The sequence below is a fragment of the Oncorhynchus gorbuscha genome, linkage group LG05, assembly GCF_021184085.1.
Source record: "Oncorhynchus gorbuscha isolate QuinsamMale2020 ecotype Even-year linkage group LG05, OgorEven_v1.0, whole genome shotgun sequence".
Lineage (NCBI taxonomy): Eukaryota > Metazoa > Chordata > Actinopteri > Salmoniformes > Salmonidae > Oncorhynchus > Oncorhynchus gorbuscha.
In genome coordinates, this window is record NC_060177.1 from 78523394 (window position 1) to 78541721 (window position 18328).

Here is an 18328-nt window from a genome sequence, read left to right on the forward strand (position 1 = left end):
AGTACCCTACAAGTTAGTACCCTACAATTTAGTACCCTACAAATAAGTACCCTACAAATTAGTACCCTACAAGTTAGTACGCTAGAAGTAAGTACCGGACAAGTTTAGTCTCTGTCTCCTGCCCTTGTCTCCTACTCTTTCTCCCTGTCTATCTTCCTCTTTACCTCTCCATTTGTCTCCCTTTCTCCCTGTCTATCTTCCTCTTTACCTCTCCTTTCTCTCTCTTTCTCCTGTCTATCTTCCTCTTTTACCTCTCCCTTTCTCTCCCTTTCTCCCTGTCTATCTTCCTCTTTACCTCTCCCTTTCTCTCTCTCTCCTTGTCTATATTCCTCTTTACCTCTCCCTCTCCCTTTCTCTCTCTTTCTCCCTGTCTATCTTCCTCTTTACCTCTCCCTTACTCTCTCTTTCTCCCTGTCTATCTTCCTCTTTACCTCTCCCTTTCTCTCTTTCTCCCTGTCTATCTTCCTCTTTACCTCTCCCTTTCTCTCTCTTTCTCCCTGTCTATCTTCCTCTTTACCTCTCCCTTTCTCTCCCTTTCTCCCTGTCTATCTTCCTCTTTACCTCTCCTTTCTCTCCCTTTCTCCCTGTCTATCTTCCTCTTTACCTCTCCTTTCTCTCCCTTTCTCCCCTGTCTATCTTCCTCTTTACCTCTCCTTTCTCTCTCTTTCTCCTTGTCTATATTCCTCTTTACCTCTCCCTCTCCTTTCTCTCTCTTTCTCCCTGTCTATCTTCCTCTTTACCTCTCCCTTACTCTCTCTTTCTCCCTGTCTATCTTCCTCTTTACCTCTCCCCTCTCTTTCTCCCTGTCTATCTTCCTCTTTACCTCTCCTTTCTCTCTCTTTCTCCCTGTCTATCTTCCTCTTTACCTCTCCCTTTTCTCTCTCTTTCTCCTGTCTATCTTCCTCTTTACCTCTCCTTTCTCTCCCTTTCTCCCTGTCTATCTTCCTCTTTACCTCTCCCTTTCTCTCCTTTCTCCCTGTCTATCTTCCTCTTTACCTCTCCCTTTCTCTCTTTTCTCCTGTCTATCTTCCTCTTTACCTCTCCCTTTCGCTCTCTTTCTCCCTGTCTATCTTCCTCTTTACCTCTCCCTTTCTCTCCCTTTCTCCCTGTCTATCTTCCTCTTTACCTCTCCCTTTCTCTCTCTTTCTCCCTGTCTATCTTCCTCTTTACCTCTCCTTTCTCTCTCTTTCTCCCTGTCTATCTTCCTCTTTACCTCTCCCTTTCTCTCTCTTTCTCCCTGTCTATCTTCCTCTTTACCTCTCCCTCTCTTTCTCCCTGTCTATCTTCCTCTTTACCTCTCCCTTTCTCTCTCTTTCTCCCTGTCTATCTTCCTATTTACCTCTCCCTTTCTCTCTCTTTGTCCCTGTCTATCTTCCTCTTTACCTCTCCCTCTCTTTCTCCCTGTCTATCTTCCTCTTTACCTCTAACTCTCCCTTTCTCTCTGTCTAACCTCCCTTTACCTTTAACTCTCTCTCTTTCTCCCTGTCTATCTGCCCTTTACCTCTAACTCTCTCCCTGTCTATCTGCCCTTTACCACTAACTCTCTCCCTGTCTATCTTCCCCTTTACCTCTAACTCTCCCTTTCTCTCTGTCTAACCTCCCTTTACCTTTAACTCTCTCTCTTTCTCCCTTTCTATCTGCCCTTTACCTCTAACTCTCTCCCTGTCTATCTGCCCTTTACCACTAACTCTCTCCCTGTCTATCTTCCCCTTTACCTCTAACTCTCTCCTGTCTATCTGCCCTTTACCTCTAACTCTCTCCCTGTCTATCTGCCCTTTACCATACCACTAACTCTCTCCCTGTCTGTCTGCCCTTTACCTCTAACTCTCTCTGTATATCTTCCCTTTACCTCTAACTCTCTCCCTGTTTATCTTCCCCTTTACCTTTAACTCTCTCCCTGTCTATCTACCCCTTTACCTCTAACTGTCTCCCTGTTTATCTGCCCTTTACCTCTAACTCTCTCCCTGTCTATCTGCCCCTTTACCTCTAACTCTCTCCCTATATATCTTCCCCTTTACCTCTAAGTCTCTCCCTGTCTATCTGCCCTTTATCTCTAACTCTCTCCTGTCTATCTGCCCTTTACCTCTAACTCTCTCCCTGTCTATCTTCCCCTTTACCTCTAACTCTCTCCCTCTCCCTCTCTCTCTCTCTCTCTCTCTCTCTCTCTTTGTGACTGAGAGAGTACATGGCTCATTCTCAAAACTAACGTTATTTGAAAGGTTATCTAGCTTTGTTATTAAGATATTGAATGAGTAGATTACTACTTTTTCAGGCCAGCAGCCTGGGAGGTAAGTTTGTAGTTTGTGAGCTCTCACTGTCTTAACTTGAGAAAGGGGCTGCTCAAACATTGGAGAAAGGCTGGTGTTGATAATGTTCTCCAGAGGTGTGTTGAATAATCCCTGAACACTCTGTGTGTCTGTTAAATAATGTATGTAACATAATGTAACAAACTAATCTGTGCTCTCTCCCTGTGTGTGTGTGTGTGTGTGTGTGTGTGTGTGTGTGTGTGTGTGTGTGTGTGTGTGTGTGTGTGTGTGTGTGTGTGTGTGTGTGTGTGTGTGTGTGTGTGTGTGTGTGTGTGTGTGTGTGTGTGTGTGTGTGTGTGTGTGCGCGCGCAGGGTGGCCAAAGCCCTGAAGGTGACGCTGTATGAGACTCCTACAGGCTGGAGGTTCTTTGGGAACCTGATGGACTCTGGGAGGTGCTCGCTCTGCGGAGAGGAAAGCTTCGGGACAAGTGAGTGTTACTGACTGTTTTTCTCTACTCCTGTTTGACATTCACCTGAGTCGTACTGCAGCTTGTCAGCCACTGAGTTTACTCACCTTTCAGTAAAAGCCCGTCTGATCCAAGACAGCCATATCAGAGGAGGCTGGTGGGAGGAGCTATACGAGGATGGGCTCATTGTAATGGCTAGAATGGAATAAATGGAATGGAGCCAATCATTTGGTTTCATATGTTTCATGTGTTTGATACCGTTCCATTTATTCCATTCCAGCCATTACAATGAGCCCATCCTCGTATAGCTCCTCCCACCAGCCTCCTCTGATCCGTATACAGTACATCACATCCCTAAATAGAGGCCTGCCTCTGGTCGGAGTCATCCCAGCCTAATAGATTTGAGGGGCCGTGTGTTGTGTGTGTGAATAATCCCCCTTCTTCTGCTATAAAAGGAGAGAGGAGCTCCGTGAATCACCAGAACCCACGGGCCTCTGCCGGGCAGCTGCTGCTGCTGCTCAGCCCACCAGGAAAAACTCTCTCCTTGCAGCTAACTCTTATTACCCTTCTTTCTTTCTTGCTCTCCCTCTCTCTCTCTCTCTCTCTCTCTCTCTCTCTCTCTCTCTCTCTCTCTCTCTATCTATCTATCTATCTATCTATCTATCTATCTATCTATCTATCTATCTATCTATCTATCTCTGTTTCTCTCTGTATCAATCTATTCAGTGGAGAGAGAGTGTGAGGAATCTGAGATGGAGAGAGAGATAGAAAGGGAAAGGCGAGTATGGAGATAGAAAGGGAAAGGCGAGTATGGAGATAGAAAGAAGTGAGAGAAGTGAGAGGGAACAGGATAAAGAAATAGAGCAGGTTGAAGTGAGCAAGAGAGAGAGCGGAAAGGAGAGACAGAAACAGGAGGACAGTAGAACAGGAGGTAATTAAGTGAAATACAGAAGAGGAGGATGAGAGCAGGGGAGAAAAGGGAAGAGATAGAGATGGACAGAGTGCTGTGTGAGTTTCTGCTTTAAGGCGACAACATCTAAATGGAGCTAAGCAGTAAATCAGGAGTATGCTCGTCACTCAGAGCTCAGGGTTCGATCCTATCTCTCTCTTCCTGTTGGCTGAAGCTTTCATTCATGTCATGTTATGAACATTAGTCCGCTTTTTTTGTCCATTGTAATTTAAATCCATAGAGCCCAGTGCCATAGTTGATGTATCATTTCTACATCAAATCAAATCAAATTTTATTTGTCACATACACATGGTGAGCAGATGTTAATGCGAGTGTAGCGAAATGCTTGTGCTTCTAGTTCCGACAATGCAGTAATAACAAACAAGTAATCTAGCTAACAATTCCAAAACTACTACCTTATACACATAAGTGTAAAGGGATAAAAATATCAAGATAATATACAAAAAATATCTAGTTAACAGAAGAAAGGAAGACAAAATAAGGACAGAAGAAAAAGGAAAAGAAAGAGGACAACAAAGTGAAACAGTCAGCACTTCTATTGCAACTTCGTATTTCGTCGTCCTAACGTAGTCAACACTGCTATCTGCCCAGCAGCTAGCCAGCTAGCAAACGTCCACCGTCTACCGAATAGCAGCACTGTAGAAACTATTACACTCAACTGAACGACTTGATTAGTGTAGTGTTAGCTAGCTACATAGTTGTCTTTGCTGTCTTCGTATCCAAGATAATTGTGTAGTTTAGAGCGTGTAGTTTTAGAGTGATTATCTTAATTTACCGAGGTTAGCTAGCCAGCTATTTGTCGTCCTTAACGTAGGAGACACTGCTAGCTAGCCAACAGCTAGCCAACGTCTACTGAATAGAACTTCCACACTCAACAACCCGGTCGCATTCCGCTTCGCTCCACAGGTAGTATCACATTTTTCATTTCATTTCATTACAGCACAACGGTTTGATTTGTTTGTTCGTAGCTAGCTACATAGCTAGCTACATAGCCGTCTGTGTATCAAAGATAATTGTGTAGTCTAGAGCGATTTTCTAGGTTAGCTAGCCAGCTATTGTCGTTCTTTTAACGCAACGTAACGTAATCAACACTGCTAGCTAGCCAGCTAGCCCCCGAATAGCAGCACTGTAGAAACTATTACACTCAACGGAACGACTTGATTAGTGTAGTGTCAACAACGCAGCCACTGCCAGCTAGCCTACAAAGTCAACAACGCAGCCACTGCCAGCTAGCCTACTTCAGCAGTACTGTATCATTTTAATCATTTTAGTCAATAAGATTCTTGCTACGTAAGCTTAACTTTCTGAACATTCGAGACATGTAGTCCACTTGTCATTCCAATCTCCTTGCATTAGCGTAGCCTCTTCTGTAGCCTGTCAACTATGTGTCTGTCTATCCCTGTTCTCTCCTCTCTGCACAGACCATACAAACGCTCCACACCGCGTGGCCGCTGCCACCCTAATCTGGAGGTCCCAGCGCGCACAACCCACGTGGAGTTCCAGGTCTCCGGTAGCCTCTGGAACTGCCGATCTGCAGCCAACAAGGCAGAGTTCATCTCAGCCTATGCCTCCCTCCAGTCCCTCGACTTCTTGGCACTGACAGAAACATGGATCACCACAGATAACACTACTCCTACTGCTCTCTCTTCATCCGCCCACGTGTTCTCGCACACCCCGAGAGCTTCTGGTCAGCGGGGTGGTGGCATCGGGATCCTTATTTCTCCCAAGTGGTCATTCTCTCTTTCTCCCCTTACCCATCTGTCTATCGCCTCCTTTGAATTTCATGCTGTCACAGTTACCAGCCCTTTCAAGCTTAACATCCTTATCATTTATCGCCCTCCAGGTCCCCTCGGAGAGTTCATCAATGAGCTTGATGCCTTGATAAGCTCCTTTCCTGAGGACGGCTCACCTCTCACAGTTCTGGGCGACTTTAACCTCCCCACATCTACCTTTGACTCATTCCTCTCTGCCTCCTTCTTTCCACTCCTCTCCTCTTTTGACCTCACCCTCTCACCTTCCCCCCCTACTCACAAGGCAGGCAATACGGGCAAACTACCTGCCCTCCAGGACACCTGTGTTGGCAGCAGCCACTCAATTTTAGTGGTGGCTGTTTAACAGTCTGATGGCCTTGAGATAGAAGCTGTTTTTCAGTCTCTCAGTCCCAGCTTTGATGCACCTGTACTGACCTCGCCTTCTGGATGGTAGCGGGGTGGAGCGGTGGTTGTTGTCCTTGATGATCTTTATGGCCTTCCTGTGACATCGGGTGTTGTAGGTGTCCTGGAGGGCAGGTAGTTTGCCCCCGGTGATGCGTGGTGCAGACCTCACTACCCTCTGGAGAGCCTTACGGTTGTGGGCGGAGCAGTTGCCATACCAGGCGGTGATACAGCCCTACAGGATGCTCTCGATTGTGCATCTGTAGAAGTTTGTGAGTGCTTTTGGTGACAAGCCGAATTTCTTCAGCCTCCTGTGGTTGAAGAGGCGCTGCTGCGCCTTCTTCACGATGCTGTCTGTGTGGGTGTACCAATTGAGTTTGTCTGTGATGTGTACGCCGAGGAACTTAAAACTTACTACCCTCTCCACTACTGTTCCATCGATGTGGATAGGGGGGTGTTCCCTCTGCTGTTTCCTGAAGTCCACAATCATCTCCTTAGTTTGTTGACGTTGAGTGTGAGGTTATTTTCCTGACACCACACTCCGAGGGCCCTCACCTCCTCCCTGTAGGCCGTCTCGTCGTTGTTGGTTATCAAACCTACCACTGTTGTGTCATCCGCAAACTTGATGATTGAGTTGGAGGCGTGCGTGGCCACGCAGTCGTGGGTGAACAGGGAGTACAGGAGAGGGCTCAGAACGCAGCCTTGTGGGGCCCCAGTGTTGAGGATCAGCGGGGTGGAGATGTTGTTACCTACCCTCACCACCTGGGGTCGGCCCGTCAGGAAGTCCAGTACCCAGTTGCACAGGGCGGGGTCGAGAACCAGGGTCTCGAGCTTGATGACGAGTTTGGAGGGTACTATGGTGTTAAATGCTGAGCTGTAGTCGATGAACAGTATTCTTACATAGGTATTCCTCTTGTCCAGATGGGTTAGGGCAGTGTGCAGTGTGGTTGAGATTGCATCGTCTGTGGACCTATTTGGGCGGTAAGCAAATTGGAGTGGGTCTAGGGTGTCAGGTAGGGTGGAGGTGATATGGTCCTTGACTAGTCTCTCAAAGCACTTCATGATGACGGAGGTGAGTGCTCAGTTACCTTAGCTTTCTTGGGAACAGGAACAATGGTGGCCCTCTTGAAGCATGTGGGAACAGCAGACTGGGTTAGGGATTGATTGAATATGTCCGTAAACACGCCAGGCAGTTGGTCTGTGCATGCTCTGAGGACGCGGCTGGGGTTTGCCGTCTGGGCCTGCAGCCTTGCGAGGGTTAACACGTTTAAATGTTTTACTCACCTCGGCTGCAGTGAAGGAGAGGCCGCATGTTGTGGTTGCTGGACGTGTCAGTGGCACTGTATTGTCCTCAAAGCGGGCAAAAAAGTTATTTAGTCTGCCTGGGAGCAAGGCATCCTGGTCCGTGACTGGGCTGTTTTTTTTTTTGTAATCCGTGATTGACTGTAGACCCTGCCACATACCTCTTGTGTCTGAGCTGTTGAATTGCGATTCTACTTTGTCTCTATACTGACGCTTAGCTTGTTTGATTGCCTTGCGGAGGGAATAGCTACACTGTTTGTATTCGGTCATGTTTCCGGTCACCTTGCCCTGATTAAAAGCAGTGGTTTGCGCTTTCAGTTTCACGCGAATGCTGCCAGAAATTCACGGTTTCTGGTTTGGGAATGTTTTAATTGTTGCTATCGGAACGACATCTTCAACGCACGTTCTAATGAACTCGCTCACCGGATCATAATGTACATTCTGCTCCGTAAAGTATGACACACACTTTCTCACCTCCATTAATATAACATATTACATCATTTGAGCTTTCAGATCTCGTTAAAGTGCTTAATAAATCCAATACATTATTATTGGTCATTATCTTTAAATTGGCAGAGAATAACATTGGTGGCTTGCAGCTGAACGATATTCAGGTCAAAATCAAATCAAATCAAATTTTATTTGTCACATACACATGGTTAGCAGATGTTAATGCGAGTGCAGCGAAATGCTTGTGCTTCTATTTCCGACAATGCAGTGATAACCAACAAGTAATCTAACTAACAATTCCAAAACTACTGTCTTATACACAGTGTAAGGGGATAAAGAATATGTACATAAGGATATATGAATGAGTGATGGTACAGAGCAGCATACAGTAGATGGTATCGAGTACAGTATATACATATGAGATGAGTATGTAGACAAAGTAAACAAAGTGGCATAGTTAAAGTGGCTAGTGATTCATGTATTACATAAGGATGCAGTCGATGATGTAGAGTACAGTATATACATATGAGATGAGTATGTAGACAAAGTAAACAAAGTGGCATAGTTAAAGTGGCTAGTGATTCATGTATTACATAAGGATGCAGTCGATGATGTAGAGTACGATGTGATGCAGATGGAGACTGGACTGGTGTTCTGATCTGACGACAGAAAAATTAGATCTGGTAGTTTTATACGACAGCTTGTAAAGACCTGCGCGGGCGTGTTTGTGTTTGTATGCGTGTGCATGTGTCCACAACAAATTTAACTTCAATTGAATCGGAAAGACAGAGAGGAGGTGGAAAGAGGCAGCGGCGAGTCAGCAGAAATTGGCAACAGTCAGTTTCACAACAGCTGCTAGGGACATAATTACTAAGGATTTCTACCACAACAAAGTCTACACCTGTTAGTTTCCAGAGGAAATACAACACGGAGCATAAACACAGGAAATACAACATGGAGCATAAACAGGAAATACAACATGGAGCATAAACAGGAAATACAATACGGAACATAAACACAGGAAATACAATACGGAGTATAAACACAGGAAATACAACACGGAGCATAAACACAGGAAATACAACACGGAGCATAAACACAGGAAATACAACACGGAGCATAAACACAGGAAATACAACACGGAGCATAAACACAGGAAATACAACACGGAGCATAAACACAGGAAATACAACACGGAACATAAACACAGGAAATACAACACGGAACATAAACACAGGAAATACAACACGGAGCATAAACACAGGATATACAACACGGAGCATAAACACAGGAAATACAACACGGAGCATAAACACAGGAAATACAACACGGAGCATAAACACAGGAAATACAACACGGAGCATAAGAAAAGTATAAATAAATAAGACAAAGATTCGGATCTAAAGGTACTATGTGAGGAACGATTTAGACTTTAAGACTTTTTATTCTATATACTTAGCTTTTTGTGTGTCTTTTATTCTCATCTAAAATGAACAGGTGTGGACTTGACACTGTGACTCACACTTAAATCTGGTCCTTAGTGTAGAATAACAATAGCCCACCTCAGTTAGAGACCATTGGCAGTGTGAACAGACTGATCTCTCCACTTAGAGAGATACCAGTCTGTCTGCGTTATACTCCTCTTTCCCCTGACGCATGTGGTCTCTGTAGCTGATGTTGTACACTGAGTATACAGAACATGAGGAACACCTGCTCTTTCCATGACATAGACTGACGAGGTGAATCCAGGTGAAAGCTATGATCCCTTATTGATGTCACCTGTTAAACCCACTTCAATCAGTGTAGATGAAAGGGAGGAGACAGGTTAAAGAAGGATTTTTAAGCCTTGAGACAATTGAGACATGGATTGTGTATGTGTGCCATTCAGAGGGTGAATGGGCTAGACAAAAGATTTAAGTGCCTTTTAATGGGTTATGGTAGTAGGTGCCAGGCGCACCGGTTTGAGTGTGTCAAGAACTGCAATGCTGCTGGGGTTTTCACGCTCAACAGTTTCCTGTGTATATCAAGAATGGTCCACCACCCAAAGGACATCCAGCCAACTGTGGGAAGAATTGGAGTCAACATGGGCCAGCATCTCTGTGTGTAATGGTTTTCTTCTGGGGAAAGAGAGGCAGACCAAAATGCAGCGTGGTTAGTTTTGTGCATCTTTAATAAAGATGAAAGTACAACAATCTACAAAACAAGAACCGTGAAGAAAAAAAAAACAGTCCTATCTGGTGCCACACATACAAAGACAGGAACAATCACCCATAAAACCCAACACAAAACAGGCTACCTAAATATGGTTCCCAATCAGAGACAATGACTAACACCTGCCTCTGATTGAGAACCATATCAGGCTAAACATAGAAATAGACAAACCAGACACACAACATAGAATGCCCACCCAGCTCACGTCCTGACCAACACTAAAACAAGGAAAACACATACGAACGATGGTCAGAACGTGACACTGTGGAACACTTTCGACACCATGTAGAGTCCATGCCGCAACGAATTGAGGCTGTTCTAAGGGCAAAAGGGGGGTAGCAACTCCAATATGAAGGTTCAAGATGGCGTAGCAGTCAGACGTCTATGGCTTCTCCTTGTTATGTCCCGTGTATATATCTTTTTATATATTTATATATTTTTCTTAACCTCAGCTTCAACATACTCTCCTGCAATCTGCCTCACCCAATGTGGTATGGATCTGCTATTTTCTTTACTTTTGAACTGAAACCCCCAACAGAAGCTAGCCAGCTAACTAGCTACTAGCTAGTAGTCAGCTAGCCACTGCTAGCGGTCATCAGCTAACCTTAGCCCGGACAACTCCTGCCAGTCTGCACAGCGCGATTCAAACCAGGGCATATCAGACTTATTTTTATCCATATCTCTGGATTCCTACCGCAAGCTCTGAACCTTTTAACCTGGATCATCTCAGCTAGCTAGCTGCTATCCGAGTGGCCACTCCCGGCTAATGTCTCTGTCCCAAAGCAATCACCAACTAGCCTGGAGCTAGCCTATGCTATGCCCATCTCCCGGCTAGCTGAAGAGGTCCATCAGCCACTCCTTGGGCTACAATACCTACTTTGCCAATTTGCCTGGACACCTTTTACTGCCGATACGGAGCCCCGTCGATCCATCACGACTGGACTACTGACGTAATCTGCCCGAGGGTTATTTCCAACTGGCTCCTCCATCTCGGCGTCCCCTGAATGCCCATCTGCTAGCCTGCTAGCTGTCTAGAGTGTATCAGACTGTTAGCTGAAGAGGCCCATCTGCCAATTTCTTTGGCTACAATACCTATTTTGCCAATTGGCCTGGACCCCTTTACTACACAGAGCCCTGCTGATCCATCACGACTGGTCTGCCAACGTAACCGCACGAGGGGGCAACAACAGACAACAGAATTCCGTCACGACGTCCCTCTAAGGCCCTACTGCTAGCCTGCTATCCCTGGCCTGCTAGCTGCCCGAAACGCCGTGTCTCCAGCCCGCCTAGCTACTCACTGGACCCCTATGATCACTCGGCTACGCATGCCTCTCCCTCATGTCAATATGCCTTGTTCATTGCTGTTTTGGTTAGTGATTATTGCCTTATTTCACAGTAGAGCCTCTAGACCTGCTCAATACGCCTTAACTAACCCTTTAGTTCCACCTCCCACACATGCGGTGACCTCACCTGGTTTAAATTATATTGCTAGAGACAATATCTGTCTCATTGTCACTCAATGCCTAGGTTTACCTCCACTGTATTCACATCCTACCATACCTTTGTCTGTACATTATACCTTGAATCTATTCTACCGTGTCCAGAAACATGCTCCTTTTACTCTCTGTTCCAAACGTCCTAGACGACCATTTATTACATTGTCTTACCTCCCTTATCCTACCTCATTTGTACACTTAGACTGTATTATTGACTGTGTTTGTTTATTCCATGTGTAACTCCGTGTTGTTGTTTGTGTCGCACTGCTTTGCTTTATCTTGACCAGGTCGCAGTTGTAAATGAGAACTTGTTCTCAACTGGCCACCTGGTTAAATAAAAGTTCAATAAAAAGGTGTTCCTAACATTCGGTATTATCAGTATATTGTTGACCCTACTATCCAAATACCTTGCTTAACACTCACTAGATAAGAATGTCTGCTGAATGAATCAAATGTACAAATATAGCACATACATTCAGCATATGTGGACATACGAAAATCCAACACACCCTTCCTTGTTGTGGATAGCTGCGGATAGCCATCAGCCACCCAGGAGAGGCGTTCAGTGTTTGTGTGAGAGACAGATACATAAAACTAGTGGCTGTTAAATTCTATGGCTCAGAGTTGAACTGAAGGGTTCTTGTCAGAATGCCTATGAAATAGACCTAGCCTCATCTTGTTATCCTACAGGATAACTACCCTTTCTAAATATCCCATGTTAGTCCATCAGCCCACTCTGCTCCATATGATTTTAACAGGTAATAACAGGGTTATGAAGGTTTTTATACAAGGTTATAACATGGTTATAAAGATTTATGGTTTCCTGGGCAAACTTGTGTCCCCTTGTGTCTCTTGTTCAGGTTCAGACCACATCCGTGAGAAGGATGGTCTGTGGTCGGTGCTGGTGTGGCTGTCCATCATGGCTGTCAGGAAACAGGGTGTGGAGGAAATCGTCAAGGACCACTGGGCCAAGCTCGGACGCAACTACTTCTGCAGGTCACTCTGCTATGCAATCAATCAATCAACCAATCAATAAATCACTCAACCAACAAATTAATAATTAAGTCAATCACTCAACCAACCAATCAATAAATCAATCAACCAATCAAACAATCACTCAAACAACCAATACATCAATCAATCAACCAATAAATTAATCAGTGGATTGCAATACATGTGTAGTGAACACAGAAAGACACATTGACGATGTCATGTCCTTATCTAATAGACTTGAATAGACGGGGATGCTTCTTTCTGTGTTTGTCTCTAAGGTTGTGGTTTCTAGGAGTGTGTCTTTATGCCACATTCATGCTTGTGTGTATGTGTTCACACCTGTGTGTGTGGGTTCCCAGGTTTGACTATGAAGGCGTGGACCCCAGAGCTGCATTCTACCTGATGAGAGACTTGGAGGGGGTGATCACAGACAAGGCCTTTCTTACCCAGAAGTTTGCTGTGGGGACTAACGTCTACAGTGTGGAGAAGGCTGATAACTTTGAGTACATCGACCCTGTGGACGGAACCGTGGTCCGCAACCAGGTCTGTATAACTTAAACATGGGTCTTAGAGGAGAGGAGGAGATGAGAGGAGGAGATGAGAGGTGGAGATGAGAGCGTGAGATGAGAGGGGGAGAGGAGAAGATGAGAGGGGGAGAGGAGGAGATGAGAGGGGAGAGGAGGAGATGAGAGGGGGAGGGGAGGAGATGAGAGGGGAGAGGGAGATGAGATGAGGGGAGAGGAGGAGATGAGAGGGGGAGAGGAGGAGATGAGAGGGGGGAGAGGAGGAGATGAGACGGGGAGAGGGGAGATGAGACGGGGAGAGGAGGAGATGAGAGGGGGAGAGGCGGAGATGAGAGGAGGAGAGGAGGAGATGAGAGAGGGGGGAGAGGAGGAGATGAGAGGGGGAGAGGAGGAGATGAGAGGGGGAGAGGAGGAGATGAGAGGGGAGATGAGAGGGGGAGAGGAGGAGATGAGAGGGGGAGAGGAGGAGATGAGAGGGGAGAGGAGGAGATGAGAGGAGGATAGGAGGAGAGGAGGAGATGAGAGGAGGAGATGAGGGGGAGAGGAGGAGATGAGGGGGAGAGGAGGAGATGAGGGGAGAGGAGGAGATGAGAGGGGGAGAGGAGGAGATGAGAGGGGGAGAGGAGGAGATGAGGGGGGGAGAGGAGGAGATGAGAGGAGGAGAGGAGGAGATGAGGGTGTCTAGGATGAGGTCCATATAACTTTTGACTTTATTAGTTGATTAAATACCATCTGAAAGTCAGCACATATTCCTCTTCTCTCTTTCCATCTCTACTTGTATCCTCCTACCCCTCCCTGCTCCAGACCTCCCAGGTAGCCATGTGCTCAGACTGGGGTTCCATGTTTGGGCATGGCTTTCTCTAACCCTCCTCCTCAGCCAGTGTGCACACACACACACACACACACACACACACACACACACACACACACACACACACACACACACACACACACACACACACACACACACACACACACACACACACACACACACACACACACACACACACACACACACACACACACACACACACACACACACACACACACACACACACTGCTGTTGACGGTAACACAGCAGAGCCCTTCTTTGCTTTAGTAAAAGACAGAAACAGGACTGCCAGACAGGCAGAGGAACAGTAGTGTAATAATGGTGTGATGTACAACCTGTTGCTTAGGAACAGTTGGCCTGCTGTTGATGGTAAACACATCTCTACAATGCTTACTTCACTGTTTCCCAATGGGTGAGAGGTGGCCTGCTAGTCACAATCGCATCTATGGCATTGGTTCTGGTGACATGTTGAGTCACGAGAAGACTCCCAAAGCTTTAGGTGGGTCACAGGGTTAAAAGGTTTATGAACAGGTGATGTATAGAGCAGTGATGTCACAGTGGCTGATGTAGGATGTTTTGGCTTGGCCTTTATCGTGATTGGTAGACTTGGTTTAGTCTGAGAACTTTCATCTCTTTGTTGGAGGCAGAAATGTCTCGGTTGGGTCTTTATTGTGATTGGTGTAAAGACTGATGAGTCAGACTGTGTCAGCGTCAGTAAAGATGATGAGTATTACACCATCTACTGTTGGGAAATGTAAACACACACACACAGGCTTTTCACTTGGCAGCGGTCTCAGTCCCACTGTCCCATCCTCCCCACAAACCCTGGAATATCTCCTGGCGTCGACACTTTTCAGCTCATACTTCACACGTAGATCCCATTGGTGTCAGGTGTCTTGGCCTGGGATGCATGATGTCATAAGAGATGGTGTGTGGTTTGTTTTTAGTCAGTCACCCTCCCCATCGGGCCTGTCACAGTAGCCGGATCAGACCTCTCGGCCAGCTCCACAGCGGTTACAGCTAGTTAGTCACTCACCAAAAGGTGTGACAGCTTCTCCCTCCCCAGTAAACCTACTCCTCTGTGTATATACTGGACATTCCACAGTGTTGTGTCAGCTGTTGTCTCTCCACTCTGCCTGTGAGAGGGGGATGCGTTGTCTGTTGTATGCATACACACTCCATATATTAATTTAGCAGACATTCTTATGCAGAACGACTTACAGGATAAATTAGGGTTAAGTGCCTTGCTCAAGGGCACATCAACATATTTTTCACCTAGTTGGCTCAGGGATTTGAACCAGCGACCTTTTAGTTATTGGCCTAACATCCTTAACCACTAGGCTACCTGCCATTCCATTAATAAACGGAGACACATGCTCACAGATATATACACACACACACACACACACACACACACACACACACACACACACACACACACACACACACACACACACACACACACACACACACACACACACACACACACACACACACACACACACACACACACACACACACACACACACACAATGACTGGCTGTGATACTGACACCATCCATTAAACTAGGGGATGAGAGAGGCTTTACAGAGCTATGCCAGGGTTGCCTCTGCCCTAGCCTGCTACATGAATGTTCCCACAGAAAAGACTACACACATTGACCCCCAAAATGATCTCTCAATCTGACTCAAACACCTACATATAGACTTACAGGGATGTACTGTATATTACTGAATTGTTCCCAAATGCACACATTGACACACACACACACAGGGATGTACTGTACACACACACACACACACACACACACACACACACACACACACACACACACACACACACACACACACACACACACACACACACACACACACACACACACACACACACACACATGCATATGACAACAGCGGCATCTAGGGGACGTCAGTTGATACTGCATTAACAACACTGACTCCTCTGTCTCACGGTCTTTGGTCTGTCTGCATACCTGTCTCACTGTCTCTGATCTGTCTGTGTACCTGTCTCACGGTCTTTGGTCTGTCTGTGTACCTGTCTCACGGTCTTTGGTCTGTCTGTGTACCTGTATTACTGCTACCTGCTAGTATTTCTGTCTACCTGTCTCACTGCCTCTGATCTGTCTGCATACCTGTCTCAATGCCTCTAGTCAGTTTTTCTCACTGCCTCTGGTCTGTCTGCATACCTGTCTCAATGCCTCTAGTCAGTTTTTCTCACTGCCTCTGGTCTTACTGCATACCTGTCTCACTGTCTTTGGTCTGTCTGCATACCTGTCTCACTGTCTCTGATCTGTCTGTGTACCTGTCTCACGGTCTTTGGTCTGTCCGTGTACCTGTCTCACGGTCTTGGGTCTGTCTGTGTACCTGTCTCACGGTCTTTGGTCTGTCTGTGTACCTGTCTCACGGTCTTTGGTCTGTCTGTGTACCTGTATTACTGCCGCTAGTATTTCTGTCTACCTGTCTCACTGCCTCTGATCTGTCTGCATACCTGTCTCAATGCCTCTAGTCAGTTTTCTCACTGCCTCTGGTCTGTCTGCATACCTGTCTCAATGCCTCTAGTCAGTTTTCTCACTGCCTCTGGTCTGTCTGCATACCTGTCTCACTGTCTCTGGTCTGTTATCATACCTGTCTCACTGTCTTTGGTCTTACTGCATACCTGTCTCACTGTCTCTGGTCTGTCTGTGTACCTGTCTCACGGTCTTTGGTCTGTCTGCATGCCTGTCTCACTGCCTCTGGTCTGTCTCTGTACCTGTCTCACTGTCTCTGGTCTGTCTGTGTACCTGTCTCACTGTTTCTGGTCTGTCTGTGTACCTGTCTCACTGTCTCTGGTCTGTCTGTGTACCTGTCTCACTGCCTCTGGTCTGTCTTTCTACCGGTCTCACTGTCTCTGGTCTGTCTTTTTACCTGTCTCACTGCCTCTGGTCTGTCTTTCTACCTGTCTCACTGCCTCTGGTCTGTCTTTCTACCTGTCTCACTGCCTCAGGTCTGTCTTTCTACCTGTCTCACTTCCTCTGGTCTGTCTTTCTATCTGTCTCACTTCCTCTGGTCTGTCTTTCTACCTGTCTCACTGCCTCAGGTCTGTCTTTCTACCTGTCTCACTTCCTCTGGTCTGTCTTTCTATCTGTCTCACTTCCTCTGGTCTGTCTTTCTACCTGTCTCACTTCCTCTGGTCTGTCTTTCTACCTGTCTCACGTCTGTCTTTCTACCTGTCTCACTTCCTCTGGTCTGTCTTTCTACCTGTCTCACTTCCTCTGGTCTGTCTTTCTACCTGTCTCACTTCCTCTGGTCTGTCTTTCTACCTGTCTCACTTCCTATGGTCTGTCTTTCACCCTGTCTCACTGTCTCTGGTCTGTCTTTCTACCTGTCTCACTTCCTCTGGTCTGTCTTTCTACCTGTCTCACTGCCTCTGGTCTGTCTTTCTACCGGTCTCACTGTCTCTGGTCTGTCTTTCTACCTGTCTCACTGCCTCTGGTCTGTCTTTCTACCTGTCTCACTGCCTCTGGTCTGTCTTTCTACCTGTCTCACTGCCTCTGGTCTGTCTGCACACCTGTCTCACTGTCTCTGGTCTGTCTGCATACCTGTCTCACTGTCTCTGATCTGTCTGTGTACCTGTCTCACGGTCTTTGGTCTGTCTGCATACCTGTCTCACTGTCTCTGATCTGTCTGTGTACCTGTCTCACGGTCTTGGGTCTGTCTGTGTACCTGTCTCACGGTCTTGGGTCTGTCTGTGTACCTGTATTACTGCCGCTAGTATTTCTGTCTACCTGTCTCACTGCCTCTGATCTGTCTGCATACCTGTCTCAATGCCTCTAGTCAGTTTTTCTCACTGCCTCTGGTCTGTCTGCATACCTGTCTCAATGCCTCTAGTCAGTTTTCTCACTGCCTCTGGTCTGTCTGCATACCTGTCTCACTGTCTCTGGTCTGTTATCATACCTGTCTCACTGTCTTTGGTCTTACTGCATACCTGTCTCACTGTCTCTGGTCTGTCTGTGTACCTGTCTCACGGTCTTTGGTCTGTCTGCATGCCTGTCTCACTGCCTCTGGTCTGTCTCTGTACCTGTCTCACTGTCTCTGGTCTGTCTGTGTACCTGTCTCACTGTTTCTGGTCTGTCTGTGTACCTGTCTCACTGTCTCTGGTCTGTCTGTGTACCTGTCTCACTGCCTCTGGTCTGTCTTTCTACCGGTCTCACTGTCTCTGATCTGTCTTTTTACCTGTCTCACTGCCTCTGGTCTGTCTTTCTACCTGTCTCACTGCCTCTGGTCTGTCTTTCTACCTGTCTCACTGCCTCAGGTCTGTCTTTCTACCTGTCTCACTTCCTCTGGTCTGTCTTTCTATCTGTCTCACTTCCTCTGGTCTGTCTTTCTACCTGTCTCACTGCCTCAGGTCTGTCTTTCTACCTGTCTCACTTCCTCTGGTCTGTCTTTCTACCTGTCTCACTTCCTCTGGTCTGTCTTTCTACCTGTCTCACTGCCTCTGGTCTGTCTGCACACCTGTCTCACGGTCTCTGGTCTGTCTGCATACCTGTCTCACTGCCTTTGGTCTGTCTGCATACCTGTCTCACTGTCTTTGGTCTGTCTGCATACCTGTCTCACTGTCTCTGATCTGTCTGTGTACCTGTCTCACGGTCTTTGGTCTGTCCGTGTACCTGTCTCACGGTCTTTGGTC

At 46.6% G+C, this 18328-nt stretch overlaps 1 protein-coding gene across 1 annotated transcript in view; it reads left to right on the forward strand.

Moving 5' to 3' along the window:
* The window catches only part of LOC124034936 (phosphoglucomutase-like protein 5), a 28087-nt gene that overhangs the window by 2289 nt on the left and 7470 nt on the right, over positions 1 to 18328 (forward strand). Inside the window, exons 2-4 of the mRNA XM_046348330.1 lie at positions 2619 to 2734; positions 12156 to 12291; positions 12648 to 12831. Coding sequence (XP_046204286.1) covers positions 2619 to 2734; positions 12156 to 12291; positions 12648 to 12831 — 436 coding nt within the window. The remainder of the gene's footprint in view (positions 1 to 2618; positions 2735 to 12155; positions 12292 to 12647; positions 12832 to 18328) is intronic.